Raw genomic sequence first — 21,517 nt, forward strand, 5'->3', positions numbered from 1 at the left:
TAATTTTAAATTTTTACCTACGTGACTTTACCGAAAAGACCTAAGAATATGAATCCTTGCAGTTACGAAAGCTTCAAATCTGGAACAAGGGCTGTCTGCATGCCTTCCCCACCCTGGCGTCTGATCCCCAGGGTCATAGCCAAGATCAGGAGGAACAAAGAATCAGTATTGGTAATCGCTGAGGATTTCCAAGACCACCTATGCCAGCCTGGATGTTGCCAGTCTTGGAGGACCTTTTTCACAGCAGCAGCAGACAGCTTGGATGTTGAGAGGGTGAAACTGGCTTAAAGTGTTCCCCGATCAAGCACAGATGCTCTTGCGAAGGTAAAGCTAGCAGTCCATGGGCAGGGTAGATGCCTGCAACTGAAATACTTTTATGCACTGGTGTGTCCGGGAGGTCAGAACCTGCTTGCGTGCAACCTAGCAATCGCTAACCACCTCCAGGAGGAATTCCAAGGTGGCCCGTTTGAGTGTCTGTTAAGGTGCACTGATCGGCCATTTCGAATATTTACCATCAAGTGACCTATATTCCAGCGGTTCAGCCCCCCATTCTTCGAATGCTGTCGAGGGCAATGTGCCAGCTTGAATGTCTCCATTGCAACTTGGGTGTTGGATGTCTTCACACAACCACATTGAGCCCATGGCCATGACAGCTCTTATTGACTCAAGACTATTCCTAGTGGCCATCGCATTGGCCAGGATCGAGGAGCTCCAGCTCGTATTCCCAAGTCATTCAACTGGACAAGGTGCTACTGAGAATATCACCTCGGTTCCTACCAACATGCCTGCTGCTGATTTTTGTCCGAACTATGGAGAACGCTGCACACACGTTGGATGGACCAGTGGTGAAATTGTACCTGCTGATGGATAAGACTGGTGACTGAATAGATGGCCATAACATGGAGTTTTTTTTATCTAACTGTTGCTAAGATAACCTTAGGCTTTAAAAAAATACACAATGTACTGTAGTGGAAAACAAGTTAACTTAATCTATATCAAATATCACACATGCAAAAAGCAGCTTAACCATTTAATGGCTTTCAAAATAATCAGTTAAAGTTTGGGTGGCCATTAACACTTACCACATCATGACAAGTATTTATTTTATTTACTCCAATGGTCCCATTGTTCAAAGACTTCTATAAAGTATTCATATAGCAGAGATAGCTTTTATTCATCTGGAAGCACATTTACATATTCCTATAAAGTATGTTAAGCAGACTCAAAAGAAGGAATTGTGAGTGCTAATATTGACTTTAATATTGAATCGTTGATTTAGCATAACAGACTGCAATCGCATTAGTCACACAGGCATATCGTATGTGAAAATGCATCAAGTATCACGCAGTTTGCATAAACAGCAAAGCTGCACCTCTACCTATATATAGTTAGTGTGGTGCTTCTCTTCATTTCACTTCCTCTACAGGCTCCATCATAGCTCAAATTTAATCACAGACACTTAACAAAAACAACAAGACAGCAACTGTCACCCACCTCGCCTCCTTTCAGTAAAGGCATTCAAACTCACCGCTGTTTTAACTGCAACTCAAGGGAGCAGCAGCAGCAGCATGTCACAAGTGAGACAAGCCCCATACAGACAAGTCAACCGCATCGAGAAACTCCGGATGCACATACACGCCTACTTCTTGCCAAGGCTCCACAGAGCATCCAGCTTGCTCAGTGGGTCATCAGGCCTCTCTGGGGCCTGTAGGCCCCCGCCAGCCTGCGGGTGCGTGAAGCTTTGCCGAGTGATTTTCTGCCTCCCCCCCTTGATGTTCCCATCGAGCGTGAAAGCCTCGGGGCTGAGAGTGGCCAACAGGTCCAGCGTCGAGGCTCCGCTGACATCGCCGACCGCCCCCTTGGCTGCAGCTATGCCAGGAGCGTGTGATGCTTGACGCCCGACACCATTGCTACGTGGCTCACCAGATCGTGCTGTCTCGGCTCCACCGTTAGTAGACTCAATCGCAACCGACGATGGCGCCGGTGTTGGGACGGCCTTGATCGTTGTGGGACCATCCTCCTGAGCGCAAACAGCAGCAGCTGTCGCGGCAATGTCGCCGTTCGCTGGTGGGAGAGGTGCGTCGACAACTACCTCGTCGGCAGTGCATATCGTCGTTGAGGTGTGCGGGGGATTGCCTTCGCTTGAGGGGGGGGTTGAGGGAGTGGCCACTGCTGGCTCTAGGGAACTCTGCGGAGGAGATGGGCAGGTCTTTATGCTGAGCCGCGCCACCGTGGCCTGGATGGAGCTGAAGGAGAGGTCACCACCCAGCACTATGTCCTGGGAGTCCTGCCGCACTGGAGCTGGCGCCTGCTGGGGGACCCATGTGGGGAAACGCAAGATGGATGGACGCGGGAACAGGTGTTGTTAAGCTTGAATCGGTAGCAGCCGCGTTGAGCTAGTGTTGACAACTTGTTGTACACAGGCACTACGAGTAATTATATCATTGTGAGCAATCTCAATTCATTGTTGGCATTGTCTCAGATTCACTGTGCTACACAGGCAGGTCACCCATTTGGCTGCCTTGCTCCAATATTCAGTCGTCCCTGGGCTGCCCCCTAGTGTTTCAATTAGAAATTACAGACAAGGGCCTGGGTGGAGGCCATGGGTCACTGTATATGAAAATTGCTTATTTTACCCGATTGGTAATTAAAAATCCAACCCTCTTGTCTCCATCATGGGAAATGGACAACAGACAAGTGATGTAAAATTTAGATTTAAAGCTTTCGTGACTGCAGGGAGTCATTGGAGCGCTGTCTTTCAGACAGCTCTGTCTTCACCTGAGGACGGCTGCTTTTGTGGCCAAAACGTCGTGAGAATTTTATTTTAATGTTTTATTTTTATTATTTCCCTTTTACGTGACTTTACCGAAAGAACCAAGAATATGAGACAAGTGATGGTTATGCAGATTGGTAATTGCACTGCATTATGTACACAAAGGCAGTGGTGCCTCCAACAGGGCAATGGCACCCACAAACATTATTTTAGTAGGTATGGCCCACTGAGCTATATAGCTTATTTTTCATAAGCGACCTGGCCACAAATGATAGCTCAACGAAGTGGCTTATCACGTGGAAATTAAAAGCAGCCAAAAACTCTTTAAACACACGTTTCTAAATCTTCCGCGCCGTACGTAGCCAACTGCCTGAGTCTGAGGTTATGGTACCTTCTGGCTGGTGGTGACTGGGTGCTTCGGGGCAGCGACGCCGCTCACGTAGATGCCGTGCCGCTGCAGGACCTGCTCCGTGTGCCGCAGCACCACCTCGTAGCAGAAGCGCAGCTGAAGCTGATGGAGAGCGCACAGATGAACACTTTAAACAACTGCTCGCAGCGAGAGTAATTTTTTCCAGAGCAAAATTGGATATGGTGTCAGCCATCATGCACAATGGTAACATCCGAGTACCATAATGAAAAAGACAACGGTTAATTATCATGGTTTGTATTTTGGCAAACTACCCGAGCAAAGTAGCTGGACATGATGGATCAAATAAATCAATGTGGATGATGCAAATTTGTTTTACTCCAAAACACACTAGGTTGTAAGGAGGCGAGGAGATTGTAGTAGAGCAAGTGGGTTTTTTTAACCCATCTGTATGGACCTTGAGCATTATCTCTTCATATGCATGGGTTTTCCCATACTCATGTGTCCTCTGAAATGCAAAATACTCCTTGAAATTGAATTAGCCATTGCAGGAAAACAGTCTTCATTATTGATTTAAGTAAAATATGAATTAAATATATCATGAAGCTCCGGTCATCCCACAGTGGCTTTTAGCTAACCATCGAACAAAGGCGGTCACTACATTGTGCGCTTTCAGATGCACTAACTGCGGCTGTCTGGAATGCTCTTTCTTCCAATATAATGGAAACCGCTGGAGATCTGCACTTTTAAATCGAGATTGAAAACAATTTGTTTAGAACTGATTTTTGTGTTTAGTTTGTTGTCCTTCCCTCACACCTCCAATGAGTACAGTTGGCTATGAATGGGTGCAAAAGACGTTCAACATACATAAACTCTGCATTCAGAAAATGTTATATATTGTTCATCAATCAGTCATTCAAAAGGAAAGCCTAATTGAATATTGAGATTCTTTTTCAGGAGGGTCTACATAGTAATGCTTCGCCAATCCCATATTTGAGCAGCTTGCAATTAGGATGAATACCAGAGAAAACAAACACCATAAGAGGGACTATGAAGAGATCAGCAATTCACTTATTCCATTGCCATCTACCGGCCACCTTGCAGCCTTAATCTGATCTACTCTCCGATTACTGTTGTGATTTTAACGTTCTCACGAAATATTTTGGTGGCTCATGCAGTCACCTTTTCCTGGATCATATGCTTGCGCTGCTGCCGCATTCGCCGCACAAGTTGCATCAGGTCAGGCAAGCCCTTGCCAGCCTCCACCTCCTGCACTGCCGCATACGCCAGGCAGAAGGCGCCCGTCCGGCCCACACCCGAGCTGCACACATGACAGTCGCCGACTCAAATCACTTGATCATTTACTTCAGTACCTGATTCACTAAACCCACACAATAAAACAGTCACTCAATGACTAAATCAGGCACTCATTCTGACACAACGGTGCATTCGATCAAGTCATCCCCATATGAATTAACTTAATACATTCGCCCGTCGCTCAAACATTAAGGCACTCAAAACGTGGCTCAGCTTAGGATTAAGCTGCTCGGTTTCTTCCAAAGACACACGAGTGGCTCAGCCATGGCTTGGTTCAGGCTCAGCTCAAAGAAATACTGTGCAGCAAGACTGAGACCATAATCAGAGCCACCTGAAGTTAAACATGGCTTTCAGCCAGAGCCAAGCCTAAGCCGAGTTGCAAATAAAAATACGAGCCTAACTCCCTTTTACAAACTGTCAATCAATCAATTACTCAACTAAGTCACTTATTCAGTCAGTAACTTTGTAAATCATTTAGTTACTCAATTATCAGTCATTCGTACACCAAATTATTCGCTCAACAAGTTAGTCACTCAATCTTTAAATGAGTCATTAACTAAACCCCTTAATCGTTCAATCTCTTATTCCATGCCAGATCAGTTAAAATGTATCACTCACGAAATTCTTCAGTCACTCATATAATCAGTCAACCGGTAACCCAGTTTCTAATAAGCAGTGCATAGCGTTTATCGTATCTATGCAATTCACACAGAGGAACTCGTACCTGCAGTGCACAACTATCGGCATGTGCAGAGGCCGCTGGTGGAGGTAGTGGCCGTGCACCTCGGCGATGAAGTTCAGCAGGCTGCTGGTGCTCTCTGGCAGGCCCCTGCAGCATCGTATTGATTGACATAAGCATTGAGCATCGTTGAGGGAAACTATTTAACTTATTGCCCCTTGAGTATGTGACTGACATTCAAATTCATAACTTATGCGAAAAAAAACTATTTACATTTTTCTATCAGTTGAAAATAAAAACTTATCTGGGAATAATAAGAGAACTCACACTAATTTTAACATAGTTTCACGAGCTACGCCACCAATATTGTCCAAAGTGGAGTAAATATTGTAACCATTTTAACTTTCTTTATCACCATAGGATTGCTAATAGTCCTCTATATATCCATCAGGCCTGGTTGCACCATTGCTAACACTTGACTCAAATCAGAAGGTTGCGGAGTTCAAATCTCCGTTGGCCGTAGGGATAAAATTATAATCATAATATAACAATGTAAAACGCACGATACGTGTATCGTGGTTTTAATATCGAAGTATTGACATATTTGCGGCAACCACACTTAATACCCAACAAATGTTACGCTTCTCACCCCGTAGCGATTGCGTGCTTTCAGATGCGCTTCGGCGGCCGTCTGGAACGCTATTCCTTCCGATATTAGGAAGCCACTGGAGCTATGCACTTTTAAATCTAGATTGAAAACGAATTTCTTGAGAACTGATTTTTGTGTTTAGTTTGTTGTCCCCCCCCCCACACATCCGATGAGCATAGTTGGCTACGTACAGTGCAAAATAAGTAAAAAAACACATACATACAGAAACAAGTGAGCGGTACCCCTCCCGCGCCCGTGCAGCACTCACAACTCCGGCCAGCAGTGATAGTGCAGATGCACAACCGTCCGGGTCAAGCTCTGTCCTCGCAGCTTGAGAGCGAACATGCGCTCCGTGTACGACGGCGCCACCTTCTGTGACGTGAGCGACACCATCACGATTCCCTGCGCCATCTGCTGCCCCTTCTCCGTTGGGAAGTAGCGCAACACACGCTGCTGCAGGGTGGGAGATGCGAAGATGAGACATGAATTCCACACCTGCCATCACTGCTCGTGACTCAAAGGCCTGGCATTTAATCCGGTGAAGCAATAGGTTTTTTCAGTGCGCTTGAATAACCATCAGAAGTATCTGAGTTCAAATCCTGGTCAAGGGTTGACTTAGTTCATCATCCCTCTGGGGTCAATAATTTTTGTATTAATTTAGGCAAACTTAACAGTGTTGATTTGGCGCTTTCGTGACTGCAGGAATTACTCTTTGGTTATTTCGGTAAAGTCACGTAGAAAGAGAAAATAATAAATTAAATAATAGCATACAACGTTTCGATTGCAACACAAGCAATCGTCATCAGGTACAAATGAAAGAGAAAACAAAACCTAGTAAACTTAGAAATATAATGCAATACAACACAGATAGTCGGCTAACATTAACAGTCAACAATCCTACCTGGTTGATTACATTCTTCCAAAGATTGCTAAATTTAAGAGAGAGATTAATTTGTATTGCATTACATTTCTAAGTTTACTAGGTTTTGTTTTCTCTTTCATTTGTACCTGATGACGATTGCTTGTGTTGCAATCGAAACGTTGTATGCTATTATTTAATTTATTATTTTCTCTTTCTACGTGACTTTACCAAGAGAACCGAAGAGAAACTTAACAGTGACCATGCACTAAAAAGAATGATAACCACCATAGGCATAAGCATAGTTTCACCACTGGATCAGAAGAGCACTGCCTCATGCTCACCTGAGCAGACAATGCTTTTCTGTGTAAAAATTTACCTTTACAGTGTATATGAATACATTTATTCATCAAGGACTATCAAACTGCTATTTTTGTATGCAATTGCAGTCATCCATTTTAAAAGACGTCAATTCTCAGCATAAGGTTAAAGAGCTGATGAAATGTTTTTCATCGAGAAATAGGTTTTCACGTCAGCAATGATCATCATCACTCAATATTATCAGAGCTATTACCATCACAATCATCACCACCGCTACTGACAACACACTCATTCTCACTGCCACTAACAAGATAACCATTACACAGCACGAAACAATCCGTCTATTTGTTCGATCTCATGTACCACGTTAAACAGTATGCATCTCTCCAGTTGCTAAAACTTCCCAATTGCTTTTGTGCACGTGCACTGGGCAGGCACTGACCTTCTCCAGCTCTGGCTCCGACACCAGCATGACGATGATTGCGATCTTCTGCTCGTACACCATGAGCCAGAAATCAGCTGCAGTGGTCGCCAGCGGTGCTTGCGTGGCGATGATGCGGGGACAGTAGGCAGACAGCTCCTCAATCATGCTGGCGTTTATGTAGTCATCCTTGCCGGACGCCAGCACAACGCGGTTCTTGTCAAAGGGCATGAAATCAGGGTTCCGGTTTTTCATGGTGTAGCACCTGGCGATGGAGATGGAGAACGACCGCACATCCTTCTCCTGCAACTCTTGCAGCTCCTTCCACTTGCGTTCGAGCAGCGTGATACCACCGCCATCCGGAAGGCTTTCCATCGATTCCACCATCGCCTTGAATCTCTCCGTCTCCTTCACCAGTCTCCGCAACAGATCTTGCTGCACAAATGGATCCCTCTCAATGATCTTCACCCCTTTGGCCACCATGTCAGCTCTGGTGGGCTGCAGCAGCGGCTGGGAGTTGCGTGTCTGCAGGCTCGACTGCTGCCCATCAAATGAGGTGGAGAGCAGGTCATCCGTGGCCGAGCTCTGCCGCTGATAGGGGCCGTGTGAACCAGCACCAGAAATCTGGATAGAGGAGCTGCCGGTGCCACTGCTACCACCACCACCTGCACCGGACAAAGCTGTCGTTGAACCCGGCAATGCTGGCCTCGTGTTGGGAGAAGAGGGGGCGGCGTGTGAGGGCGCAGTATGAGATGTTATTCCTGCAGATTGCTGGGAGGTGCCCAACGGCTGGGGCAAGTTGGCAGGGGGTGGTGTGGTACTGGGGAGGGGAACACCGCTCACCGGCGGTAGAGGTGCGGTGGTGGCCGTCGATGGGACTATACCACCCAGCGGTGGAGGAGTGGGCGTGGGAGCAGGATGGAGCGTTCCAATGGGTGGTGGGGTTGGGGTGGGTGCTGGGTGAACCATGCCGCCGGCTGGTGAGGAAGGCACTGGCGTCGGCCGTAATACGGCCCCAGGGGCCGGAGGGAATGCTTGAAGCTGTGCGTTGCTGGTGGGAGGTGTAGGGGTTAGAGTGGGGTGAATTATCCCCCCCGTGACTTGACTCTGTGCTGCATGTGGCATAACCCCTGGCTGTGTGGGGGCATGCTGGCATGTACCAGTGGACGGCATCAAGGGGGAAATTCCAGAAGATAGGGTCACTTGCGTGGGGTGGATAGAGCCGGGGTAAAACACAGGCTGAGCAGTTTGGGATGAAGACACCGGGATTGGTGGATTAATTTGATGTTGGAGAGGATGGGCGTTCGAGGGCTGTGCATGAGGCATGTTGAATTGTCCGCCCTGCGGATTGTGCATGCTGGGTTGTACGTGCTGGTACGTGGTTGGCCCTTGCTGACCCTGCTGAACCGCAGGGCCCAGGTACGTGTGGCCCTGCTGGAAGTTGCCACCGCTAGGAGCTGCTTGATGCTGCGGTGCATAGCTGCCCATAGGCAGGGTCCCTGGTGCCACGTGCGGTGGGAGAGGACCGGCTGGATGAATTGCACGCGCATCAGTTGGGTTCACCTGCCCTGTGCCCGGTTGAGCGACAGTGTATGGATACGGCTGGGAGCCAGCGCTAAGAGCAGCTGGGCGAGGTTGAGCATGTGCTTCATGCTGGGGAGCGACCATGCAATGTGGTGCTGGTCCCAGAACTTGGTATGGATCGGTTCCAGGCAAAGGTGCACTTCCTCTAAACTGACCCGGAAGCGGAGTGCCGTGCCCATACTGCACCAGCTGTGGCTGTGAGGACACGTGCAGGGGCGACTGCATGTATGGCGCATGTGCCCCATGCGCCATGTGGGCTTCTGCTGGCGTCGCCTGCCGGTAGCCACCCTGTCCTGGTGTCGGTTGCTGCTGCGGGAGCGGGTGATGCTGATTGTGGGGTGCACTAGGGTAACCACCCTGTGGAGGACCTGTGTACTGTGGGTGCCGCACAGCATCTTGGTACGGTGGAGGTACGTGGTAGGGGTAGGCTGGCAGGCGAGCAGGAGGCTGCATGGGGCCGTGTTGATAGGGCACGGAAGTAGCCGGGGCAAAGCCCCCGCCTGCGAGGCTCGTGGGCAGCGAGGACTGACCACCGGCAGCCACAGGGGGAGCTTGGGGGCCGGCATAGGGGGATGCGAAGGGGGGCACCGAAGGCAGGGACCCAGAGGAACCCATAGTTGGGTGGGGCCCATTGTCATATCTGGGCCCGGCAAAATGCTGGGGTGTCCCCGGGTGTAAAGGCTGTGCATATCCAGGGGAGAAAGCCATCTGTGGACCAGAGGCTGCAGCTGGATATGTTGGCAGGTTCGGGGATGGGGCTGAGGGTCGCTGTTGCGCCCTATCCCTGGGTCCCGGGACTTGAGGTGTGTGACGAGGCGATGTGTGGTGGAATGGCGGGTGTGCATAGTTGGCGTAACGGTGGGCTGAGTTAAGCCGAGGCAGTGAAGCCTCCTCCAGGGCCGTGTCGGCCATTATTAACCGCAGCACATCTGGTGGCAGGCTCTTCAGGTCCTCCGGGAGGTCGGACATATCGATATCCCCCCCGGTGTCGGGAGGAATGCCAAAGTCAGGTTTGTCTGGCTCTCTCATGGGAGGCTTAGGGGCTGTAGGGCGAGGAGGTGGCTTCTTTTTACTTTCCCTGAGAAACAAGACATGAATGCAAGTTATAATTCTCAAAATCATACATTACATTCACCATTATCATCACTACATGTTGTCTATTGAAACCCCAAGTCAACCTTCATTCTTGCAGAAGGTGACTCCACCGCTGCTGCCCAAATTTTCTGGAATTACAACCCATCAGTGATCTGCAGTGTAAATCCCTCTGTCCAACTCCTCTGCCAATAGTTGTCTATGTTTCCCCATAATACACATCTAATCATATTGGACAGCATCTTGAAATGTAGTTACAATTAGACTATATGTACATTTTACTTGCATTTTATTATTTTCACTTGTGATAATGCAGATCAATTCGTATTTTCTTATGTCGCTATTCATTAAACAAACATTACTACTGGATGCATATAAAAAATATCAATACTTATTCATGTCGCCAGGATACAGGTCATTAGATGCAGAGCAAGCCTCCCATTTGTATGAGATTGAGTGGATAAGTTATAACTCTTACATGTGTAATTGAGGCAGCCTCCTTGCTCAGGGGGGCAAATCCCTTTGCATCCAAGTTGGAGAAGAGTTATGTAGCAACAATTGTTACCGAATGACTTCAATCGTTACACAAGAACCTATATAAAACTAAAGCTTCAAATTCGATAAAAAAAAAAACTCAGTTTTCTGCATATTTTCGCACTTTTCCATTCAACAAGTCCACCAACCTTTCCAAGATCTTCTGCCTCTCTTCGTCCTGCACACGGCACACGGACTTGGCACGCTGTAAAAGCTTGGTCACTTTCCCCTCCAGGTCCTTGTAAAAGTGAATTCCTTCCTCTGACTTCTTTATCAAGTCCTCATAGGCATCGTACGATGACACCAGCGCCTGCACTGCATTATTCCATCTGTAAAGTACCGTGAATTATAATCAGAAGTGTATTTGCCAAGTAAAGCCCATTGGGTTAAGGTGCTCATTTTCAAGGGAAATTGGGTTGGCATACAATAAAGCATTCCAAAATTACAGATGAAAAAAATTACAAATAAACTTCATAGCAATTATGTTGTAAAATTACATTCACAATTAAACTTGAATGATTTTAATAGTTTAAATGAGGGCAGAGATGGTAAAATGGAGATGTCAAGAGACACAACTCAGTGGTTCCAAAACTTTGGGGCAGCTACATTAAATGTCTGTGATCCAAACTGTGTGTGAAATCTAGGCACTATTAAGAGAAGCAGACACGTGTTGCAGATTTTTTGGATCATCTAATGGTAATAACAGGTGAGACAAATAAAGAAATATATGGACAAGAACCTTGTACATCTTATTATTTGGCTGATGTAGATTCACAGCAACAATTACAATTTTACATTCAGGTGGTTAAGCCAGACAATGGCATCAGAAGCAGCGGAGTGTATCGCTTTGATGTCTCCTTCGTATCTGTGGATTGGGCATTGCATCATTATATGTTGTATGGTCTGTTCTGGATGACCAGTCGTACACTGAAAAGTTTATATTTTTGCACTTGTACATCAAGTATTCGCATCTGCCATGGTTTGTGTGGATGCAGTTTAGGGTAGACCATGAACTTCATGAAAGATCAAACCCATGGATCTTCTGCGTTGGGTCTTTCACAAAGTATTTGCGAGTTATTTTGAATGCTATTCAGCTCTCCAAGCTTCATCGGGGTTGAACCCACATTGTTGAAGGTTACGCGCATGGGTCCAATAAGGATAGTAAATGAAAATAGTCCAGTGAAAATGTATTTTGACGTCTAACAACATTTTCCCAGCCATGGCATGGAGGTCACAGTGATGTATCCCATATATATGGACCATCAATTGCGAATCCTAATGTTAACAAATCACAACCTATCCTTTTAGGTATATATGCAAATAAGGGCCAATTCGAGACGTTTATCTCATTTTCAATAGAACAAAGTCTCCCTTCTTCAAGCAATGACAAGGCACTCGGCCAGTACTGGAAAGTAGTTTAGTTAACTCCGGAGGAATAATGGACTAAGTCGGCTCCTGAATATTCTTTATTGCGAGCCAGAATCCTTAAACATAGATGCCTCCCAGCTGAATAACTGTAATTACTTTAGACGATTAGAATATGTTTCATGTTTTATTTACACTGAACATGTTACACATGCCAAGCATGAACAGTTGCACTCACTTGTCGTCAGCTTCCTCTGATGCTTTCCTGACCAGGGCATACTTGGCGTTGGCATCTGTAAGGGCACGCAAGATATTCTCCTGGGCGCTGAGATTCTGGTCAATGTACACCTTGAGTTGATCGTACTTCTTCATCTCTTTGGTGAACAGCTCCTTAAAGTCAAAATGATACTTGATTAGCCAGATCGACATATGGAAAAGGGTTGGATAGCGAGCAGTTAAGGCCAACATGGTGCATAAAGTGTTATGTCCATACCTACGCCCAGCCATACACATCACTGCAGAGCTCATGTTGACTACACCGTTTATTTTAAGCCATGCCAGCCTTCAAGAGGTTTTTACCAGATGCAGCAAATGCCACTGGTGATGTGCAATGTTTGAAGTTGAAGCTAGGTTTCCAGGATTGTAGTGGTGTTTCTAACCATTGCAACAACAACAACCGCTATTCGCCACTAAGTGGCGGTGACGTCACTATGACGCTTCTGCCAGGCTATGTGCATGTTGAGGCCACGTGAAGTAAACCATTGCACCACCACTCTCACACACAGTTCTAAGGCTATATGGGTGGGTTCTGGTAGAGAACGCCTACTGTGGCCAGCAAAACACATAAGTAGTTGGTATGGCCAGGACTATACCCTACAACACACACTTGTACACAACAGAGCAACGGACAACAAGTTCAGTCTATCTAACAGACGTACTGCATATCACAATCCAACTATAAATCCTTTATGCATGGCTTCTACTCTTTGGCTGCGGAGTGGTCTCTTTACAAGCACAGACGCGTGTAATTATTGGACACCGACTGTGCTGCACTGTCACCCACCCGCACGCTGCCAGGTGCCGCTGTGACGAGCACGCCTGTGATGTCGTCGCCCTGCACCATATCACGAATCTGCTGCTCTAGTGTCGTGCGCTGCTCACGCATCTCCCCCACCTTGCGCAGCATCTTCTTCAGGTTGTCACCTACAGTCTCGTCCGCTGCACCCCACATACACACGAAAAATTCAGCCACAGCATTGTATAGGATTGTGTAGGATTCTTGCTTTATTTATATTGACTCATTGGTAAGCCAGTGGCTGTGTATGTCAGTAAGCTGAGTGCAGAGCTCATCGGTAAGCAGAACATACAAGGATGCCACAGCTGTTGAAAAGTGAGGGCTTATTTGTACTAAGGTCTTTTGATGAAGCAAAGTTCATGGTTAAACCAGGGTTCATTAGTTAGCTGGGGGGTGTGTGTGTGCAGGACTTGCCTGTGGTGGTGGTGGGTATGGGTAGGGCAGCGCGGAGCTGGTCGAGAGGACCGCTCATGAGACGAAGGTTGCTGATGTGTAGGTTCATGGCTTTGCGTAGCTCCATGTTGGTGACGCTCGCCTTTTGGTGTGCCTCCATGTACTTGCCCCACTCCTTGCTCATCTCCTTGATGATGTTGGACAATGGCCTAGGTCCAATAACCTCCTAGAGATGATGGACATAGGAGAGGAGTGTTGAGATTAATTGATACTTTCCGAAGTCAAGTGAAAGTTTCCCTCTGTAAAATAAATATTAAAGCAGCACTCTGTTGGTATCCCTGAGCTTGTGGTGGTAATTTCACCTTCTCATGGCAGAGCTCACTTCCTACACAAGTTGGCCAGATGCTTTTCCACAAAGTGGTACTAATATTATTGACCACAACGAAAATAGACCGAGTCAGCCTCCACCCACAATTTGAAATAACACATTTTTATTACGAGTTACACACTAACCAAATAATACAAATGTACTATCAGACAATCCAAAACACACAATTGTTTAAAAATACATAACAAGCCAATTTAAACACATCCTCGGGAAATATGTATCCAGAGTATGATTTACTGAAAAAGCGGAAATCTTTAGCTGGTACCAGTAGGTACATAGAAACACTGCATAAAATAAACAGAATTTAGGCACATACACGTGATTCAAATTTTTTTACGTAAAGCGCAGCTGTGTCTTCGTACGATTCGCTGTGGTTATAGAGGCTCACGCTGCCCATGTGTACATGGGAAGCCCTAACCTGGCAGATGTTCTCACTCTTCTCGTCCTCCTCAAGCTGATCCTCGATCTCCTTCAGTGAAGCCTCAACGTCTGTGAATACGCTCGACAGTGCTACACACCCAAACACAAAGGTCCTGCAATTAGTCGGATACACCCGAGTGGCAAGGGCTGTTCGTGAGAACCTACGAGAGCTAACATAGGAACTGAGGGAAATGCAATGCCCCACACGGATGGCTACCTTTGTTGCCCTCATTGCTGGCAACGATTCCAGGTACCCATTTAAGGCTTAGTTAATCTTGGGAAGGCCCAGGACAAGTTCAGATAACAATGTTACTGTTGATGTGCATGTTTGGAAATGTAATCCAGGTGATAGTAGTGCAATGACTACTACAAAACAAAAATCCCCTGTATAGTCTTAATAGACTGTTGGGGCAAGTGCTGTTAGCAAGCACCTATTAAGGTTGGCATGGCACATGAGGGGGTGAGTGGCCAACACCATGCCTGGCCGCCTTTGTCTCCTGAGCGACAATGTTTACACACCGCACCAGGTACTCATTTGAGGCCGAGTCGACCTAGGGGAGGCCCAGGACCGGTTCAGATAATCGTCACTGGTGTTGGCTGTGAGCGGGAATCGAACCCGGGTGGACAGGTTCATTGGTAAAAGGCGTGAGAGTATAGGAGTCACAACAACAGATTTTTTTCTGCACTGCCCTCTGCTGCCCGCAACATATCCACACAGCCGATAAAGCACTTTTGGTGCATAGTGGTCACCCATCAAAGCATTCAGACTAAACTCTGCTTCACTTCCGAAATGAAGAAATCAGGTGCATTCTGAGTGATTTGGTCATCGGGCGATATATACACACACACACGTTTATGACTTATAAACAAAGCCATGGGGGGGTGTTTTAGGGCCATGCAAATGAGCTTGCATATTTCCAATATGCTAACATCTACAGAGTGCAGTATAATTGATCAGCGGTTGGATGTAAACCACAGAACGCTGGGTCAGAGTGAGTGTGCTGACCACTTGGCCACCTGGCAGTGGACATGGAGATCACAGTGGTTGGTGGGATGGTTACTCTGCATGGCTTGCACGATGCCCTTGATGGCGTCGGGCCGTACGCTGAGCGCCGCGCACTTCTCCATGAGTGCCTGTGGGATGCGGTCGTATGCCGGGGGGCGCTCCAGCTGTTCCAACTCAATGCCCAGCGAGTCCATGAAATGCCTGCACAACAAACCCGGCTTAGAACAAACCACCGCCTGCCACACCACTGGCTTTAGGAAACTCAGGTTGGGTACTTAAGGTGATCAATACCTCTGCAAAAAACAGTAAAATTGAATAACACTTTTGAAAGGGAGTAATATACAATGTATTTGTGCAAAGATAAATCTGATTTAATAAACAATTTATTTCAGGGCAAATCTAAAATTTGGTATTTAAACAATGATTGCTATACATCTGGCCACTCTTGCAAAAGTTGTGTAAGGATCTGTATAACAAAAGGACAAAAAAGTGACATTAAGTAAAAAGGTAACGTTGCGAAAGTACTTGCTATATTAAGGTGTTCAATATTATGGACGGAATAAAAATTTACAGAAGTTATCTAAGTGCTACTTGAACAGCAGAAATAGCATATCAAAACATTTACTCAGATAGACTGTTAGGGCATGTGCTGTTCATAATAAAGCTTTTTGGGTTAGATCGCGTTATTTATAAATGTGTCGCAACCCTCCACCACCCGACACGGCCAATCAGCACCAATGAATCCCAGCACAGCAAAAAAAGGCATGGTGTGACCATTGCCTTTATATTCCTGGTGAAGATGTTTATACACCACACCAGGGTACCTAAAGCTGAGTAGGCTAAGGGAGGCCTACATATTTAGACAGCATTACTGCTTTCCACTATGATGAACTAAGAACAAACACACTAATCGGAGTGACATAAATCCAGCTCACTGTAGCTCCTTATTCTTTTCTTCAATTTTCTCTCCCACCTCCCGGAGCATCTTGGCCTTCTCCTCACTGTGACACATACAGGAGAGAGAATGTAAATTTACTGCTGCGTTTCTCGTGCCTATGTGTGTGCTTTGCATTCCTGTATGAATATATTAATGTAATGAACAACAAGTGGTACTCGTGTATTTTTGTTCCCGATGATGCTGATATTAAAAGTGATGGTGATGCTAGGGCTTATTATGGTGTTGACGATGCCACTGGTGACAACAGTGCTTGGTCTTTTATTAATAATGATGAACTTCTTTTCGCACCGTACGTAGCCAACCACACAAATCAGAGGTGCGTCATAGCTATGACAGTGGTGGTGGTTACCTGTAGAGAGAGGAATCCTTGTGTGCCTCCATGGGCACGAGACGAGCAAGGATGTCAGGTCCGGTAACACTGGGATCCGTGGGCTGGAAAGGCAGGGCCTTTACAAGTGGTGCGCCTGTTGGTACATGTCATATGCACAAACTGTAACACGCACATTTACACTGCCATTTATTATGGGCCTTAAAATCTGCAGTGTAAAAAAGCAGCTTGCTTTCGTAAATATGCATTTGAACTAGAGGGAGGATACCAACGATGCAAAAAGGTAAGTTTGATCTGCTCGGCTGTAAAGAATATGTTATAGTCTTGAAAAATGTGTTTCTTTGTGCTGGCACCTTAATGCAATTCTAAAAATTATTTTTATTCTCATTTAGTTAGCAAGACACATTTTGAAAAGAATAGTAAAGTACCGACTGTAATGTTGTTGAAATAAAATGTATGGAGATCAGGCTCTTTCTGGCTTATATATCCTCATCAATTTTTTATGTATTGCCATTACTTAATGTACACTTTGTAGAACCCCTTAGCATATAATGACTGAGTTGCACCATGAAATTCATGAAAAATTCAAATTGGTCATTACAGCCTGAAACAGTAATTTGTAAACACAACGTTGGTCCATTGGGCAGCATAAAGATGGAGGCCTAATTTTTGCAATTATTGCTGAAACGAATCAACATCAACTGCCCCACCCTTTATTTTACAATGGGTCTGCTCACCATGGTTCAGTGAAACCATTATGGTGAAACGGTTGGTCAGGTCATCTCACTACCAATAAAAGTAACGGAAGATTGTTACCGCTACCACAGGTTCCATGCCACTGGTAGGGGCATATTATTGTAGGTGTTTTTCTTCAATGGAGTCAAGCAAGAGAGGAATACAATGAGTAACACAATCTTAATTTAATGTCTCAATCCCATTTCTATTATCTTGCATTGAAATGGTAGGCACTTCAATCATACAAACTGAAAATAAATAATATGAATGAAAATTACATACAATATTTATCCATAAGTGTGTTCCATGACAGTAACAAATAAAAGGCTAGTGAATGGGTCAAAAGTAAAAAAAATGAGATTACCTTTTACTGCTGGAAGATTGTCTAAGCTTGGAACGCTTTCATGATAAATAAAATCATTGTCCTTCTTTGCAGAGTTATACCTGAAACAATACGTGCACGTTAAACAAGGCAATAACATTCACGTTCTGCCTTGCTGTCGTGATGGACTGGAATCATAAGACTGCGGCGATAACAAGTGTTCAGATTTGTTTTTCAATGAGCCTGGTAAATTCCATTACCCGAGCAGCATTTCAATGCAACGATGTCATGTAGTGTGCAACATTTTCTGAAAACATGGTTCCCGCTCTTGAGCTCTAGAATGCCAGATACCATGTCTGGCTGCCTTTGTATTCCCAGTACAGGTAGTCCTCGAGTTACGATGGTCCGACTTACGATATTTCCATCTTACGATGGCGATAGCGATACAACAAAATTGCCATCAACAACCTAACATAGTTCAAGCATGCAGACGACGGACAGAATCTTGGTGAGTACAGTACAATATGATACGTTACAATACGTTCAATGCATGTATGATACGTAGCTTTAGCGATTTCATTTTAAGGTTACCACGATACCATTCGTTCAATGCATGTTAAACGTTTTTATAGCAGATAGGAATGTTTCCTGAAAAAAACTTTCTAATAAATTGCAGTTCATATAGGTAGGCTAAGAATTTACCTTGTTTTTTTTACTTTACATTTTACTGTGCAATACAGTATTGTAATTAATAAATACATACAGTATATAGTTTATACAGTACGCTACTGTAAATTGCTCTGTTTTGCTAAATTATCACCATTCTTTAAGACTCCTGGGTAGGCTAAGCTATCTTCGACTTACGATATTTTCGACTTACGATGGGGTCGTTGTAACGCATCTCCATCGTAAGTAGAGGACTACCTGTACTAACATTGACACTCCACCAGGTAATAGTTTTTGGCCAAGTCTTTATAAGTGGAGTTCAAACAATCAACCACTAGGGGCATAGAGAGTTGAGCTTGGAAAGTACTTGGATTGATGGCCACCATGAAAAAGTAGGCTGCTGTGGGGCTATATTGTCATCAAAGGGCAGTGCAGCAAAATCTATTGTTGTACTGTATTATTCCCCAATGGGGAGGGCCCTCATTTAGCAGTGGATTGACAAAAGGAATTAAAAATTACATACTTTCCGCCAACAACGTCCATAGTGAACTGCAGGGCTTCGTTAAATGTTGGGTCTTGCTGGCCCTGTCGAGACGATAACAACACATTGACAATGCAAATGACTTCTATACAAATTCTAAAAACAATAGAATAGGATAGAAATATATGCAATAGCCACAATACATTTTTGCATGCGAGCCATTAAGTGCATCCATTCATGCTGCATTTAACGTTATACTTTTGCAGTTGTTGAAATTAAAATGAGAGAATTGTGCTATTAATGTATAGATTTAAACAGTGCAGCTTGTATTTATTTGGAAATGTCAATTGTCAATTTTAATGCATTTTTCAACAAATATTGTCATAAATCAAAATTATCCCTTTCATAATTTATTTTATCCTATTTTATTTACAGCCTTATGGCAATTAAATACTGTATAAAGGCCCCTCCACTCTGTATTGGTCACGGGGTTGTTTAACCATACTTACCATGTTGGTCTATGCATGCTGGTGATGGGGTACAGTGGTCATGTCCAGTTCAAATATCAGGAACCAGTGAAAATAGCCATGGCTGGAAATGAAACTCCGGTCTAGGGTTCATTACGGAATGCGCTAACCATTGGGGTGATTGATCCCCACTTTATTAACATATAGAGCAAGGTATCAGTCTGATAAAAAAAACTAAACAACATTCCTTTTATACATTTCAGGCCATGTTCATCAACTAACCTTGGCACATTTGACAGCCTCATTCAGCTTATCCAGGGCACTCTGGTAAAATCCAAGCTGCAAAAAACGAAAGCAGGTAATCATGAGACAAACCAATCAATACATTTCACAACAACCAAAGAAGCTGTAGAGATTACAATTAGCAATACAAATATACGTCACGTTATATCACTATGTAACACAATTGTTGTTCCTGGGTACTAAGTGTTATTTTTAATTGGTTTTGCCTAAAAAGTATAGAAAATGGCTATTATTCCCCAAAAACTTTGCTTTTGTGACCAGGACTTTACGTGAACGAAAGACACAAATGCACACCACGTTTTCTCATTGAAAATAGGTAAATTTCAAATGATCACTTTCCTGGTCACAAAAGCAAAGTTTGTGGGAAATAATAGCTATTTTCTGTACTTTTGAGGCATAAGCAATTAGGAAATAACACTACCCAGTGAAACATATTTTTTTGTTACAAAGTGAATTATTCACAAACACAATTAGATAAACATATGAACAATATATTAAAATGATTAGCAAACACACAGTTGTCATTTCCAGTACATTGTAGGCAACAATACTGATAATATTTACCCGCTCTCCGTACTTCTGCTGTTCATCTGCCTGCTTCCCCATGTACAGCTGCGAACATTCACAAGTGAAACATTGTTTTAGGCCCAACAATGAAGCACGCTTTCATTAAGAAGCACAAACCTACATGCAATGTCACACAATACACAAGAACCCCCAAAAATGTACAAGTGGGCACGTACATTGGCTATGCAGCTAAAGTATGAGATCTTGACTTGGATCTGTTTCTTCCACTCCTTCTGTTCTCGGCCAAGGAGGGAGGAAACCTCATGGTTCTCCAGAAAATGATACGCCTCCTTGTAGTACTCTGCCACCTGTAAATGATCAAAGACAAAGAAGACAAATATGCAGCTTGAGCAATGAGAACTTGGAAAAACTGTGCTACATGAATGTTGAATTGATTAAAGACCATGCTTAAAATCAATACTCATATCGAAGTAGCTATACCCGTCAAGAACCAACTCTGGAACTGGGCAATTTGGCTATTGTACTCAGCAAGACCTTTGTAAAGATATTCCTGAGTTGTGAACAGACAAATGTCAGGGTTATTTGAAGAGCTGTGTTTGCGTGGCTGAATTAAGCACAGTCACTACATTTTATATGAGACTGCATTGCAATAGTTGATGACCAGGTCCAGATGTATTGATCCTGGTTATAAATACGAACCTCTATCCTCAAAAGAGTTGCTACGTTTATGTTGTAGGCAGAACTATGTCGTAGGCATTGGCTCAGAGCCACCCAGCCACCTTCACGATATGCATAAGCTGTATACCTGTGCACTGATGCGAGCAATGAGGAAGCTCTTGCGGTTGTCCAGCATGGACTTCTCCAGCAAACACTCCTGCGCCTGCCCCTGTGCAGACCACACGACGCAAACAATGCACAGCAGATGCCTTCGCCAATTATTGCTTTATGAGACGTGTTTATACAAAATATACACTCCGTGAAGAAAGGTAGCAATAAAAAAAAATAGAAATCTTCAATGTATGAAACTCTATTTATGCAAGTATAATGCTACCACACAAGCTTAATGACAATGACGTTACATTAATATAATTAATTGAAGTGCCTTTTGTAAAAAAAAAAAATCAGAGACAAGTGATTAATGAGTTCAAGAATACTGATATCCAATAGCAGCCATTACCCACTTTACTATGATTCCAATGCCATTTACATGTGCCACAAAAGGTGCACTATAATTCACTCTAAATCTGTGCTAAATTAACACACATTCAGCACACAATACAAATGCAGTTTCCACACAATGTTATGCAAAACGTGCAAAAGTTCCCATTTACGACTCGGTGAATTTTTTTCCAAATGTTTCAGTTGTTTTTATCAAGATCTGAATCCATCCCACATTGTAAAGAGATTATTTCTGGTTGAGATGCTTTGGCCAAACAGTGCCATGTGCCTCACCAGCATGAGGGTGATGTAAAGGTTGAGAATTCCC

The 21,517-nt window shown here is 44.5% G+C and overlaps 1 protein-coding gene across 2 annotated transcripts; it reads right to left on the reverse strand.

Annotated features, from left to right (window-relative positions):
- Positions 1-1,017: 1,017 nt before the first annotated feature.
- PTPN23 (protein tyrosine phosphatase non-receptor type 23) lies at positions 1,018-21,511 on the reverse strand. 2 transcript variants are annotated; one of them, XM_061576737.1, is made up of 21 exons: positions 21,484-21,511; positions 20,837-20,917; positions 20,247-20,378; positions 20,068-20,115; positions 19,483-19,539; positions 18,776-18,837; positions 17,629-17,708; positions 16,551-16,665; positions 16,179-16,244; positions 15,299-15,444; positions 14,236-14,327; positions 13,451-13,655; positions 13,025-13,179; positions 12,200-12,351; positions 10,746-10,925; positions 7,408-10,048; positions 6,054-6,238; positions 5,182-5,286; positions 4,323-4,461; positions 3,165-3,284; positions 1,018-2,308 (listed from the first exon to the last, which is right to left on the reverse strand). In XM_061576737.1, exons 1-21 carry the CDS (start codon positions 21,487-21,489, stop codon positions 1,640-1,642), a joined length of 5,436 nt encoding a protein of 1,811 aa, XP_061432721.1. In that variant the 5' UTR covers positions 21,490-21,511; the 3' UTR covers positions 1,018-1,639. The 2 variants fall into 2 exon arrangements, with proteins under 2 accessions (XP_061432721.1, XP_061432716.1); XM_061576732.1 differs by having other exon boundaries at positions 1,018-2,311.
- Positions 21,512-21,517: the final 6 nt, after the last annotated feature.

Source organism: Lethenteron reissneri, chromosome 7 (genome assembly GCF_015708825.2).
Source record: "Lethenteron reissneri isolate LAM-NWPU_2019-01 chromosome 7, ASM1570882v1, whole genome shotgun sequence".
Classification (NCBI taxonomy): Eukaryota; Metazoa; Chordata; class Hyperoartia; order Petromyzontiformes; family Petromyzontidae; genus Lethenteron; species Lethenteron reissneri.

Excerpts from the sequence above, each read along its gene's own strand:
- PTPN23 (XM_061576732.1), bottom strand. Across the intron at positions 16,666-17,628 it reads CAATCTTCCAGCAGTAAAAG|GCGCACCACTTGTAAAGGCC; the intron begins GTAATCTCATTT and ends ATGTACCAACAG. Across the intron at positions 4,462-5,181 it reads CCGATAGTTGTGCACTGCAG|CTCGGGTGTGGGCCGGACGG; the intron begins GTACGAGTTCCT and ends TCATGTGTGCAG.